General features: G+C 38.6%; 1 protein-coding gene and 1 long non-coding RNA gene across 3 annotated transcripts; one reads left to right on the forward strand and one right to left on the reverse strand.

Annotated features, from left to right (window-relative positions):
• Positions 1–9,162: 9,162 nt before the first annotated feature.
• On the forward strand, positions 9,163–11,549 carry LOC109048515. Of its 2 annotated transcripts, none has more exons than XR_006159765.1 (3): positions 9,163–9,646; positions 10,585–10,621; positions 11,416–11,549. It is a non-coding gene; the product is annotated as an uncharacterized LOC109048515 (long non-coding RNA). The 2 variants fall into 2 exon arrangements; XR_006159766.1 differs by having other exon boundaries at positions 9,163–9,447.
• On the reverse strand, positions 10,844–13,046 carry si:dkey-56d12.4 (uncharacterized protein LOC799220 homolog). The gene is made up of 2 exons (XM_042755608.1): positions 12,604–13,046; positions 10,844–12,221 (listed from the first exon to the last, which is right to left on the reverse strand). The coding sequence occupies exons 1-2, from the start codon at positions 12,935–12,937 to the stop codon at positions 11,140–11,142; spliced, it is 1,416 nt and encodes a 471-aa protein (XP_042611542.1). The 5' UTR covers positions 12,938–13,046; the 3' UTR covers positions 10,844–11,139.
• Between the last annotated feature and the right edge of the window lie 204 nt (positions 13,047–13,250).

Below are 13,250 nucleotides of genomic sequence, written 5' to 3' on the forward strand. Positions count from 1 at the left end.
TTGCTTAAGGTGCCTTTCAAGGCATTAGTGACATGGCTCTTAAGCATTTCATACTATTGCATGCCAACTAGTGGTATATGCAATCTTAAAGACTTTGGTCTAAAGGAGTCACTGAAATATTAAACAGAAAAGGTGGACGTGAATACATGGATATGACAGTGAACAGTGTGTTATGTATTTTCTGGAAAATGTTTTGGACCAGGTTTATAGCCTAATGTAAAACTGAGATAGACAGACTCATATATAGATAGACAGACAGATAGACAGACAGACAGACAGATAGATAGATAGATAGATAGATAGATAGATAGATAGATAGATAGATAGATAGATAGATAGATAGATAGATAGACAGACAGACAGACAGATAGATCATAGATAGATGGACGTACAGAAACATAGATAGGTGGACATACAGAGAGGTAGATAGGCAAGACAGACTGACAGAGAGATTGATGGATAGACGGACGAACATTGTGGATGTATGAGGGACAGATTGAATTAAACATGAAATTTTGAAGTAGTATTTTTTTAGATTTTTAGATAGATAGATAGATAGATAGATAGAAAGAAAAGTAAAGATGCTATTCTTGAATTGCTTTCTCTGTTTTAGTGCACATATGTTACACTTTAATACTTCAGTGGCTTACGGCTGTGTGTCTATTTATTGTTTTTCATCACATATTTATGAGGCCTTGAGCGTGAGAGTGTAGAAGCTCTGAGATGGTGCCACAAGGCTATTTTGCCCGACAAAATTAGATTCAGCTAGCTTCACGGAATCTGCATACAGGGATAATTTCTCCACTCTTGATTGTTAACGCGCGTGATACAATAATGACTAATTCATGCTTTAGCTATAATCACAGAGGCACGGTTGTCATAAAAGTGTTATATGAGTCCATTTAGCCACACAGTTTGGACCTCTCCCACACCAGTAAGTAAGAACACACATTCTGATCTACTGTAGAGCAAAGCACTTTAAAATGCCTTTGAATGCAAGTTTTGAGTTGCTGGTCTCAGCTTAGAGCACCTCTGCTCAAAACCAATGATTCTTGCACGGAACATCCAGTAAAAGTGCTGAGGTTCAGGCTAAACCCAGTCCAATATCACAAGCCAAGTCTATTTCGGTGACTCCTCTATGGTTCTGCAGCAAATCCTTAGCACTCTGTGTGAAATTGATCTCCGGCATAGGGAGGAGAATTTTCTCACGGTGCTCTCAGATTTTCTGTGAGAGAAGGACACATGCTGAGTTTCATATGTGGCCCAATTACAGCGCCAGACTAAGCCTTCCTTCCCTCACTTGTGGCTAAACCAATCTGCTCTGTACATGGTTTTGTTTCCTTTTGTTCTCCTTCCAGCCTGCCATGCCATCTCTGTCTCGTTATGGTTGTTTGGTGGCCAGAACAGTAACTTATGACACTGAAGCCCGGAACTTTCCAGTTCGTCTTTGTTTTTGTAGAGCCAATGAAATACGAAGTAATTTTAAGTAACACTTTATTTTTTACACTGTCCTCACGTTACATGAACTAACAGTAAATTATGCAGAATTACAACAGCGGTTACATTTTGTTTTAAGGTGTCCTTGTTACAGTGTAATATTACATTTAAGTACCGAGTAATATTAATTAACTACATGTACTTATAGGATTACTTAGGGTTAGGATAAGGGTTACTTACATGTGATTATGCATAATTAATTGTTATTATAATAGTAAGTACATGTAACATGTGTAACAAGGACACATTAAAATAAAGTGTTACCCAAATATGTATAATTAATTTATATTATTATAGTTAGTTAATGTTATAGTAAATAAATGTTGTTAAAGGTGCAGTAAGCGATTTCTGAAAAACACTTGATATTTGAAGTCAAATCAAAATCAAATCAACATTTATTTCTATAGCATGTTTAAAAACAACACATATTGACCAAAGTGCTTTACACTCTCAACATTACCACAAAACAAATTAAGAACACACCCAATACACATCAATACTCAGACTCCAGACCCCTAGGGGCAGTTGTAAGCAATAGAGTAATGATGCGTTTTCAGAAAGGATTTAAAACATTCCAATGAGTTACAGGATTTAATATGAGGAGGGAGGCTATTCCAGAGATGTGGAGCTGCCACAGAGAAGGCATGATCCCCTTTAATCTTTAATCTTGATTTCGGAATCACAAAAACAATCAAGCCCCTACACAAACGGATCACACCACTATCTTGATAGCTCCACCTCCACATTCATGAACATGCTATGCAACATAGGCAACACCCCATCATTGGTGCTTAGTCTGATCCACTTTCAACAGCGTTTCTCAGAAATCGCTTACTGCACCTTTAATTGATATTACTCAGTACTTGATTATATACACTGTAACAAGGACACCTTAATACAGTGTTTATATTTTATAAGGGAAAATAATTTGTATTCATGTTGGTTTAAATATGGTTTTCAAAACCTTTCAATCCATGTTTTAAAAAAGATTTAAGGTTTCTAAAAATGTCATGTGGCATAACCTTTAGGTAAAAATAACATATTTTCCATTTGCCTTGAAACATGTCAGTGTACACATCCAAATTTTTAAATATAATTTTCAAGGTCGAAATTTTTTTTTTTTTTTTTTTTTTTTTTTTTTTACAAATATCATTAAATATAAATACATAAATATCACCAGGTGATAGACGAAAATACATTCTGGGTTTTGACAATAAATGTTACTTAGTATGTACAGGCTGTAACCACCTGTTTAAAGTAACAGCAGTAAAATGTATGAAGTAATGGCAGTATTCAGAAATAGGGGTTGTCCGGTCGCTCTGTCTGTTTTGTAAGAGTGCTGTCAGACAGACTGCTTCAGCAGGGAGCTCTTCAACATGATAATAAGGGTTAGATGTAAATGACTGTCCTCTTCACTCTGCATGGATTCTCTGCCCAGAGAAGAGACACGGTTCACTCAATAAATCACTAGGCGGTCAATGCCCCGTGAACGTATGGGTGTAAGGTATGTTCAGTTTTTAATTTTTTTTTTTTAAGGCAATAGAGTTAGCTCGTTCTTTCTTCTCCTCTTTATTTGTCCTGGTATGACTTTTTTTTTTTTTTTCATTTGCCCTCTGAGGGAAAGGACGAACAAAATTCATCATCAGAAACAGACCAGACAGACATTCAATGCGTGACTGGAGCCTGATATGTCTATTTGGCTGCCGCAAGAAGGATATTCAGTCAGAAAGAGAGAGAGAGACTATTGTAATGAGATACGGAAGTGACATTACACTGATTCCAACTAAATTAGTGAGAGAGAGACTAATTACAAAAGTCTGAGTTTCCGTTTACATTTCCAATTTTATTTTGCTTCTCGGCATTCTTTTTTTTTAGTCCATTTTTTTATTTTTATTATTAATCCTCTTTGTCCCACACTTACTCTATTAGATCTTAAGTAAATACCCTAGCTAAGGCAAGCATATCCACTACTGTTGCACATACTTATGGTTAGGAATTTGTTCTAAAGCCCTCCCACACTCAAAAAAAAGGTGAGAAAAGAAAATGCAAAAAGGGGTACAACAGCTTTTCACTGGGACAGTATCCTCGAAGGAACACCTTTGCACTTTACCCCTTTAAAGGGTGCATATTAGTACCATAAGAGTACATATTACTAGTATGCACACTTTAGAGGTAAAGAAAGTACAAAGGTGTCCCTTTGAGGGTGTTGTTGAACCCCTTAAGATAGATTTCGCACATTTCTTCTTCTATTAAACTCTGATTTGTAACTACACATTTGTGCTAAAGACATAACTGATATGTCAAATGAAATATTTTATTGAGATTAGGAATGTTTTCACTTTTCCAAACAAACATATGATTTTTATCTGACAGATGATAAAAAGGGCAACACTTAGAAACTGCATACACGCTAAAAACCAGAACACCTCAGCAGGACAGTGGGTGCACTTTGTCATTGGGCAACAATATCTTTGGAAAAATGTGCCTGTACCTATTTTTGAAAAACTCTAAAACTTACCTATACATAAAATTTCCAGCAGTTTCCAGTTGAAATTAAAACTACTAGCAGAAAGACACCAACAACATTGATTCCTTTTCACAGAAGGTTTTTTATTATTATTATTATTTTTTTTTACGGTGCAGATTATCAATTAATAAACACTTATGTTCACGGAGATGTTATGACCTTAAAAATCTTTTACCATATTGCATGATTTGTACTAATACATTTTGATGTTTGAATCACATAAATCAGCAAAAAACCTTCAAATCTAAGTCCCAACACTGCAACTCATTAAATCACTCACTCTCACACACACACACACACACACACACACACACACACACAATTCTTTAATATAGACCTATATTATATATATATATATATATATATATATATATATATATATATATATATCTACCATTATTACCATTATTGACCCTTCTGTTCTGTGAGTCAGTGGATTGGTACTGGCATTAGATCACGACTCTGCTCAAATTATCAGCTCCATCAGCTCTAAATATGCCCTTCTTTTGCACTTGACTAAAACGCTAATGTGAGGAGATTAAAATTCAACTTTCACTGATTCCAGGAGCCAATAGCATGTTCCTCGGTCAGAGCTATCATGGTTAATGAGGCAGGTGGCTGTTAAGCCTCTATATTTAGAACTGTCAGGGCCATTGTATTGGATTGTATTGGATCTTTTTAAGCAAATGAATCAGGCAGACCTTTCTAATCAGTCAGACTTTACATGATTTATTTAGAACATATACATATTCAAATAATTCATGAATGCAGTGCTGTGCTCTTGATTATACTGAAATATTCTATACATATGCATGCACAACATAGCATGCCTGCAGAGCTCTCTGACGTCAAGTGTATTGACTGTGAGGTTTTAATATCTGTCATACAGTATGGCTATCAAAGATTTCGTGTACAGGGACACTTGAAGGAGAGCGGTAACCTGAAGTCTCTTCTCTGTTTCTCAGACCTGATGGGTCACCTTCATGATCAGTATCTTCACAGCCACCTCCAGCTGGAATAAATATTCCATGTGCGCTAAAGATAATGCTTAGTTGTTATACAGAGAATGGGAAGGGTTTTAGCCAGAGATTTTACATTTATTGGAGGCATTTGCTAAGGCAAGCGTCATTACTATTGCTCATTTGGTTGTGGATTTTAACAAACCTCATACCTGAAATCCTACTTTCCTTCTTTTTTCTGCCTAAGGTGTTTATTTTATGGCTAGGTGACCAACAAAGGTCAGTTACAAAATGAGCTGGTGAATATTTTATGTGTGGCTACTTGCACACACATCATAGCAACGTATAGCTATAATTAAACACAGCATGGGATGATTGTAAAGAGCCATTGAGATAATGCCTCCAGGGGTGCCAGAGAACAGAGAGTGGTATTTTGGGGTGTATTGATCCACTCAGACAAGAGTTATGCATGGCTGATAAAGGGCAGTGAAACAAGAGGAATGAATGCCAAATCCTGATCAGCAGTTGGTGATAATGCTCATTGCTTTAGTCAACACCGACCCTATTTATCTTTATGCTAGTGTTGTCAATTTTAATACAATTAATTATATCTAAATAAAAAAATAATAATTCAATTTAATCACAACCCCAGATTTAACACATAAATTCCATAAAAAGGAAATGTGACAGATACAGTATGTACATAGACTAACTATCTACATATAATGCAATGCATTCAATGTCAATCACAAAATGAATTGCTGTGGACTGTTAGGCTTATGTTATGTTATGTCAAAATTAACGCAGGGGCGGAGTTACAGTTGGCCACCTTAGTGAAAGTGCCCTTATCGAAATTATTCATTTCACAATGTAGACAGCTTCAATGATTATAACTAGAGTTTTTTGAGAGTTTTAACTTGCTCTAGACTTAAGTCAGTCATAATATTCTTTGATAATGTAAATGTTCTTTGTTCGCGATCTCTATGTCATTTATTTACCATCTAAATAACAGTGGAAATTAAAGCCTAACTTACAATGGTTTATTAAATTGTGATCATGTTAAATACAAATTCAGTAGTATTATTTTATGACATAACACCCATACCTGGTTCTTGCCTAAAAAGATGGGTTTGTGATGTGCATAGTTATTAGTCTAAACATTAGGTTAATTTTAGCATTACCCTGGAGTTGGTTCACCCTCCGCCTATGTGTATATGTGTAAGGGGTATTGATAAGTCCCAGGTCGGCACAGTATGAAGATGAGATGGATTCAATCTCTGAGATCCCCTCAAAAATTTAATGACAAGGTTGTTTCTGCCGACTGACTGCACCCCTTATCCAGCAGCTCTTGCAGAAAGATTAACATGATAGTGGAGGTCCGTCCTCAGTGGGATCAGCCAGGGGGCTGCCGATAGCAGCTGAATCAACTCAAGGAACCAAGTCCTTGAGTGATTCCTCCAGAGTGGGTTGACCTCCCTGACCTATCTGATAACCAGGGCATCTTGCTGCTTCAAGAAGTAAATTGGGCAGTAAAAATTGTCTTCTGAGGTGAAGAGGTCCACCTTTGCCCTCCCGATGACAGACCAGATCATTTGAAAAGTTTGGGGATGTAGTCTCCATTCTCCTGGTGCTACACTGTCCCTGGACAGCATGTCCACTCCTTGGTTCAGTCTGCCTGGCACATGAACTGCCCTCAGTGAGCAGAGGTTGCACTGTGCCCGTAAAAGGAGGCGTCGAGCCATCCTGCAAAGGAAGCGTGACCTGAGACTGCCTTTGTGATTTATAAAGGCTACCACCATCATGTTGTCTGAGTGGACCAGGATGTGGTGCCCATTTAAGGCTGGCAGGAAAGATTTTAGGGCTACACACAGTGCTCCTCAACCCAAGTTTGAGACATCTGTTCCAACCACCTTTCTTCTGGATGTTAGTCCCAAAGGGGTTTTCCAAGGGGCCGCAGATCTAATGCAGCGGTGGGTTACCATGAGATGAAATGTCCCAGGCGGCAAGCTTGGGATGGTACATGGGCTTTGAGCCAACATTGAACAATATTAACTGTCCCCAGGAAGACAACTCAAAATCAGTCCCCGGGGCAAATCTGTGTGAGGATCTTTTTCAAAATCAGCATCCTGAACGGCCGTTTCATAAATGCGCATTTCAGATGCCTGATAACGAGGATGGGCCTGAGCCCGTTGTCTCTTTTGGGAACGAGGAAGTAGTGGAGTTTGCACTTCGGACCAGAGAACATGAGCATCGTTGTCCTGTACCGATGTTTGAATAATACCTCTGAAGCAAGGTTGCCTGCAAGCGAACTGAAGTGAGTAACCTCTTTCTATGGTTTTTTACAACCCAGCTTGACACATCTGGAATGGCTTTCCAAGCCTAGAGCCAGATGGCAAGTTTTTCAAGTGGCAGATCACTGCATGGGGGTGAGAAACTGACATTCGTAGTAATGGAAAGAAGATTATGGAGTATGTGGGTCCGCTATTCACTTTTATTAGGCATGTACTAAAGTGCATGTCTAATTTGAACAGAGCTTCCATAGAGCTAGTGGAGGGGATGGAGAGCGGATGCAAACTTTCTTTGAGGCAGTGTTAATTTTGTCAAAATTCGTCTAAAACCAATATGTGATGATAAAAACTATGACGGAATGTCTTCATTAACAAGATGATATGGGACTATAATGTTATTTGAGAACTACGGGACATTCAAAATACATCCTATTCACCTTATTCCGCCCCGCCCACTTTTCATACTTCGCTTTTTCCGCATTTGATAAAACGTCTTCCGACTTCCGCTAAACTGATACGGCAACATCCGGTAACTAGTTTCAGCAGTAGTACGATTGTTTATCGCTAGCTATAACTGTGGCGTAATGACTAATAACGTTAATGCCGTAAATTTATTAAATTGGGAGCACGGTGAAAATGTCTTACGACGATCAGATGGTCTCAAATTGCCCCATCCATCATCACTGTTGACGTGGGTAGACGATATGAAGAAGTGGCCAGAGGTAACCTACGGGGACATTTTTAATTACTTCGTCCTGTCTGAAGGAGTTGATGGAGCAGCAATGAGAAATTATAAAAGTACCGAGGCCTACCAGTATTTGCATAGTGGGAAAGTGGGTCGTGTACTGTTACACAGCGAGGGTGATTTAGTCTTTTTAAAAGCAAATGTGCACCCCAGCCAGTCGAGCAGTCCAAACCACTCGGCGTGGGTGCTGGTCAGTAAGCAGGGGTCGGTGGAGACTACTGGATGTTCGTGCATCGCTGGTTTGGGAAGGACGTGTAGCCACGCAGCCTCGATATTATGGAAGGTAAGACTATCACGCACATCATTATTATATATTATTCATGATAATACCTTGCAGCGATTGTTTTGTTAACATAAACCTAAGTATATTAACGTGTTTGTGACATACACAGCTGCTGACCTGATGACCATCTGCAGACTAAGTATCTTGTTTAATCTCTTAATTGTACAGTGGAGTAAGGTGAGTGAACATTTATAAATTACATATTATCCAAAGAAGAGGATGGAATTTGGAAGTGAAAAATGCCTTATATTCAGGTGTGCATAATTATTAGGCAGATTATTTTTTAAAGATAAATTGAGCCAAAAAAGATTATATATCACTTACAAAAGATTAAATACAAAATTAATAGTTATTAAGATAAATATACTTGGGGGAAAAATATGATCAGAAAATCAACTTGCCTAGTAATTCTGCACACAGTATGTATGCAAAAGGTAAGGTAAAGGTAGGTGTACATTAAGTGTTACATTAAGTCTAATCATGCTATCACCTGATACAAGGAATAAGGTAGGTAAACATCAAGTGTAATAATAATGAATGATTTTGAAATAAGACAACTGTGAAAGTTTTGAAATTTCTTTTAAGTATACAAACTAGTGCAGGCCAATGATTAATTGCATCAAAAATGAAAGTTTACATAATATATAATATATATATATATATATATATATATATATATATATATATATATATATATATATATATATGTGTGTGTGTACTGTGTATGTTTATTATGTATATATAAATACACACACATGCATGTATATATTTCAGAAAAAAAATATGTTTCTATATTAAATATATTTATATATAATATGAATATAAACATACATGGACATATTTTCAAAATATAATATTGTATGTGTGTGTGTCTTTATATATACATAAAAAACATACACAGTACACACATATATAAACAAAAACTTTTTGGATGCAATTAATCACAATTAATTGTTTCCCAGTGCTTATACAGACTCGTCAGTAACTATGTTTGGTCTCAGGTTGAAAATGCTGTGTCCAGTGGAATTGCCTGCACAGATGAGCAGCGGCTCTGGAATGTGGGGACCCAGAGGAACCTCTGCCCGAAGCGGCTAATGGACATCACCTTTTCCCACCACCGAGCTACTGATGTGCTGCAGATGCCAGAGGTAACGCCCAAAAATGTCCCTCTGCCTCCCACTCCTTCATTTTGCACCCAGGATGAGCTGAGAGAGGGTCTCAAGCATCTTCGACTGCCTGTGTCAAGCCTTCTGCACAAATGTCTGAGTGCTGCACAGGGACAGGAGCCAGAACATCCTGCGTCCTCAACACATGCTGACCATGATGGCATCAACAACTGCCAGAGATGTATGTTGTTTTATAGTAGTTTCGTGGCCATTGATCCCAACAAATTTACAGCATTGGAGCGTGTAACCCTTGAGCAGAGTTCCTCTTGATTGTGGCATGACTCTCGTAAGGTTAGAATCACTGCAAGCACAGCAAAGAAGGTTCCAATCAGAGGCAACCCTCAAACCTTTATCAGAGAGCACCTCTACCCCAGGTTCCATGGGAATGCAGCAACTCACCATGGCTTAGAAAGTGAGGCATCTGCTTTACAGTGGCTAGAGGGTTGTGGGTTTACAGTCAGCCACAGAGGCACTGTTGTGTGTGCAAGCGAGCCCTGGCTGTCAGCAACCCCTGATGGAGTTTTGAACTCAGAGGAACTGCTGGAGATCAAATGCCCTCTCCTTAAGAGTGATGAGTCTCTGGATGACCTGTTCAGAAGTCAGAGGTATGATGTGAGGATGGTGGAGGGGACACCTCAGCTGCAGCCAAATGGTCCACGGGGCTTCTATATGCAAGTGCAGCTTGGCATGTTCTGTACAGGGCTGAGGGCCTGTAAGCTGCTCATCTGGGTTCCATCACAGCAAGTTCTGCTACATGTCCCATACAATGAGCAATTATGTGCCAAGACTGTAGGTAGACTAAAAACATTTTACTTTAAGTATATGCTTCCTCACGTGTCAGATGAGTTTCAGGAAGGCCGCCTGTTGCTTTCCACAAGATACTTGCAGCTTTGTAAATAAGCAGGAATGAGAATGATTAGGGTTAAGGATAGGATATTAGGTAATTGGGGTGGGATGTGGAGGGTATAGGTGAAGACTGGAACTATTTTAAATTAGTTGTTTTTAATCAGTTGTGTTTAACAAGAGACAGACTGTGATTTTTGTTTTATAAAATGTATAATTTTATGTAAGTTGTATAAAATCAGTTCTGATTTGTTGATCAGTGTTTGTTTTTTTCAGGAAGCAAGAGACCCATTTTACTGACCATCCTGTAGAGGTAAAATTTCACCATTTAATTTCCATATCCATTCTGGTGACATTGTAAAGGTTTATAAAAATATCTTACATCTGTGGGAAATATCCATTCTGGTGACATTGTAAAGGTTTACAAAAATAACTTACAGCAGGTAACTTCTGGTAACATTGGAAAGGTTTATAAAATAACTTATGGCATGTAACTTCTGGTAATATTGTAAAGGTTTATAAAAATAACTTCTGGTAACATTGTAAAGGTTTATAAAAAATAACTTACGGCAGGTAACTTCTGGTAACATTGGAAAGGTTTATAAAAAATAACTTACGGCAGGTAACTTCTGGTAACATTGTAAAGGTTTATAAAAATATCTTACAGCAGGTAACTTCTGGTAACATTGTAAAGGTTTATAAAAAATAACTTACGGCAGGTAACTTCTGGTAACATTGCAAAGGTTTATAAAAATAACTACTTACACTATTTACACTGATTAATTAGTTAAAAAAACCACAGCAAAATGTATCGACAGTTGTGGAATGCACCTACAAATCAACACATTCATCTGCTACATCAGAAATTATGTCGCTGCGAAGGTTACACAGGGCTGCACAAATTCTCAAAATTTTATAAATTTTAGGGGTGAGGTTAATTGGAACTGTTTGAGAAAGGATTTTGAAGTTTTTCAGTCGGCATATGACCCGCTCAACATGGACACGTACATTGGCAATGCGCCTAGTGTTGGTGGTGTCTTCTTCAGAGAGTTGCATGCCTCTCTTGGTGAATGCTGGAATGACGAGTTTCACCTTCCTTTCATACAGGAGATCGGTAATGGTGAAGCCTCTGTCTGCCATTACTTCATCACCTGGACGAAGGTATTCCAGGAACCCTGAATTTGCAGTTATGAATTTGTCACTGCACCTTCCTCCATACGCTGGTGAGATGAACATGATCAGTCCACATGGTGCAATAGAGACCAGATATTTGATGGTGTTCTGGCCGTAGTAATGGCTGTAGGACTCGCCTCTTGAGTCAAGGTTGCGTGGCTTTTGAAGGGGTGTCTCTGAACAGTCGATCACACATGTTGTATTTGGGAATTGTTCTCTGAAACACTGAGGCTTTGTTGACTGGATTGTCTCCCTGGGAAGCCATGGTATGTGATCCCTCATGTTCTCCTCCATGATGTCAATCCAACATGAAATAATCTTGCTTACAATGGACTGAGAAACACCAAACCTTTCAGCAAGATCACCCTGCAATAAATTAAGTTGTAGCTTCATCAGAGTCATCAGGACCTGATCGCAAGTGTGTAGCTGGAAGCTGTTGGTGTATGAACTGGACCTGGTAAGGTGCTCGGCAACTGAATGAAATGCATCCAATGTCAACCCTGTGTAGAGCTGACAAAGGTTGTTTTTTTTCAGCAGAGTTATGTACAATGGCACCGACTCAGTGCATTGTGTTCCCATATCAGATGTAGGTGGCTTCAGGCTGAGTTGTGATTTTGTACTGTAGTTGTGATCAGAGACAGATGGATCCTCCCATTGTGTTTCTGCATCACAGTTCAGGGTCATGTGGATGTGATCACCCTCACAGTTGTCCACTGCATCACTGGTGGTCATCGATACATCTGTGGAAATAATATTAAACATATTTTTACATTATTACTTAAAATACATCAAGATAATTAATATATGATGGGACCCATACTTAGAACAGTGTGTGAGAGAGATGCATTTAAAAAATATAGCTAGAGAAATATAGCTAGCTGGCCTGCTATCACCTGCAATCTCTGTAACAGGAATAATGTAAGCTATTGTAATGTTCCATAATATATTGTACTATCGTAAATATTAACTAAATAACATTTTGGTGGTAAATGGTAATCATGCAAAATTCGTTGTACTTTGTTTACTGCTTGTTACTGATCTTAAATGTATTCAAAGAACAGTATTCATAAATCTAACGTTAGGCGAACAAGCACATAGCTAGCTAAATTAACGTTAGCTTACCTGATTCTGACAATCTTTTCAGCACCCGGCGTGACTTCTTTACCGGGACATCGTAACCGAGCCATTTCTTGGGGTAAGGGTGTTCGTCATTCGGCCTCCCGTCCATAAAATGGTACGAACACACGTAAGGGCGCTTTGGTGGGTGCTTCAAATTTAGCACCTTCAGCCATTGCCTCAGGTGCTCCTCTTCTTTAAGTGGTGGGTGTAAATTGTAAAGTGCCCCACAACACTCCAACCGCTTCACATCGTGTTCGAAACAAAGTTGGTGCAATTGTTCTCTTCTCTTAATCCAATTGTTATGGCAGCCCCTAACTGAGCATATAACACTTGACATATTAACGTTCTGTTATCTAGTCACTAGCTTAAGTAGTTCCTTCTCAGCCGGAAGTAAGATGACAAAACGAACGCAATGGCGGCACCTCTGTTGCCACGGAAAATAAGGTGAATAGGCTACTGTCTTGTCCTTGAAAATGTGCATCCCTGTCATTGGATTGCTATTGGATAAGGGGCGTTTGCATATCTAGTCTCAGTATGGCAGCCGCAGTGGATGGATAGGCTACCAAAATGCGAACTATCGATCTGAAACAATGGCCTCAGCACCCGAAGTGGAAGGGATAAGGTGACCAGACAACCCGTTTTTCTCGGGA

The sequence above is a fragment of the Cyprinus carpio genome, unplaced genomic scaffold (assembly GCF_018340385.1).
Source record: "Cyprinus carpio isolate SPL01 unplaced genomic scaffold, ASM1834038v1 S000006728, whole genome shotgun sequence".
In the NCBI taxonomy this organism is placed as follows: domain Eukaryota; kingdom Metazoa; phylum Chordata; class Actinopteri; order Cypriniformes; family Cyprinidae; genus Cyprinus; species Cyprinus carpio.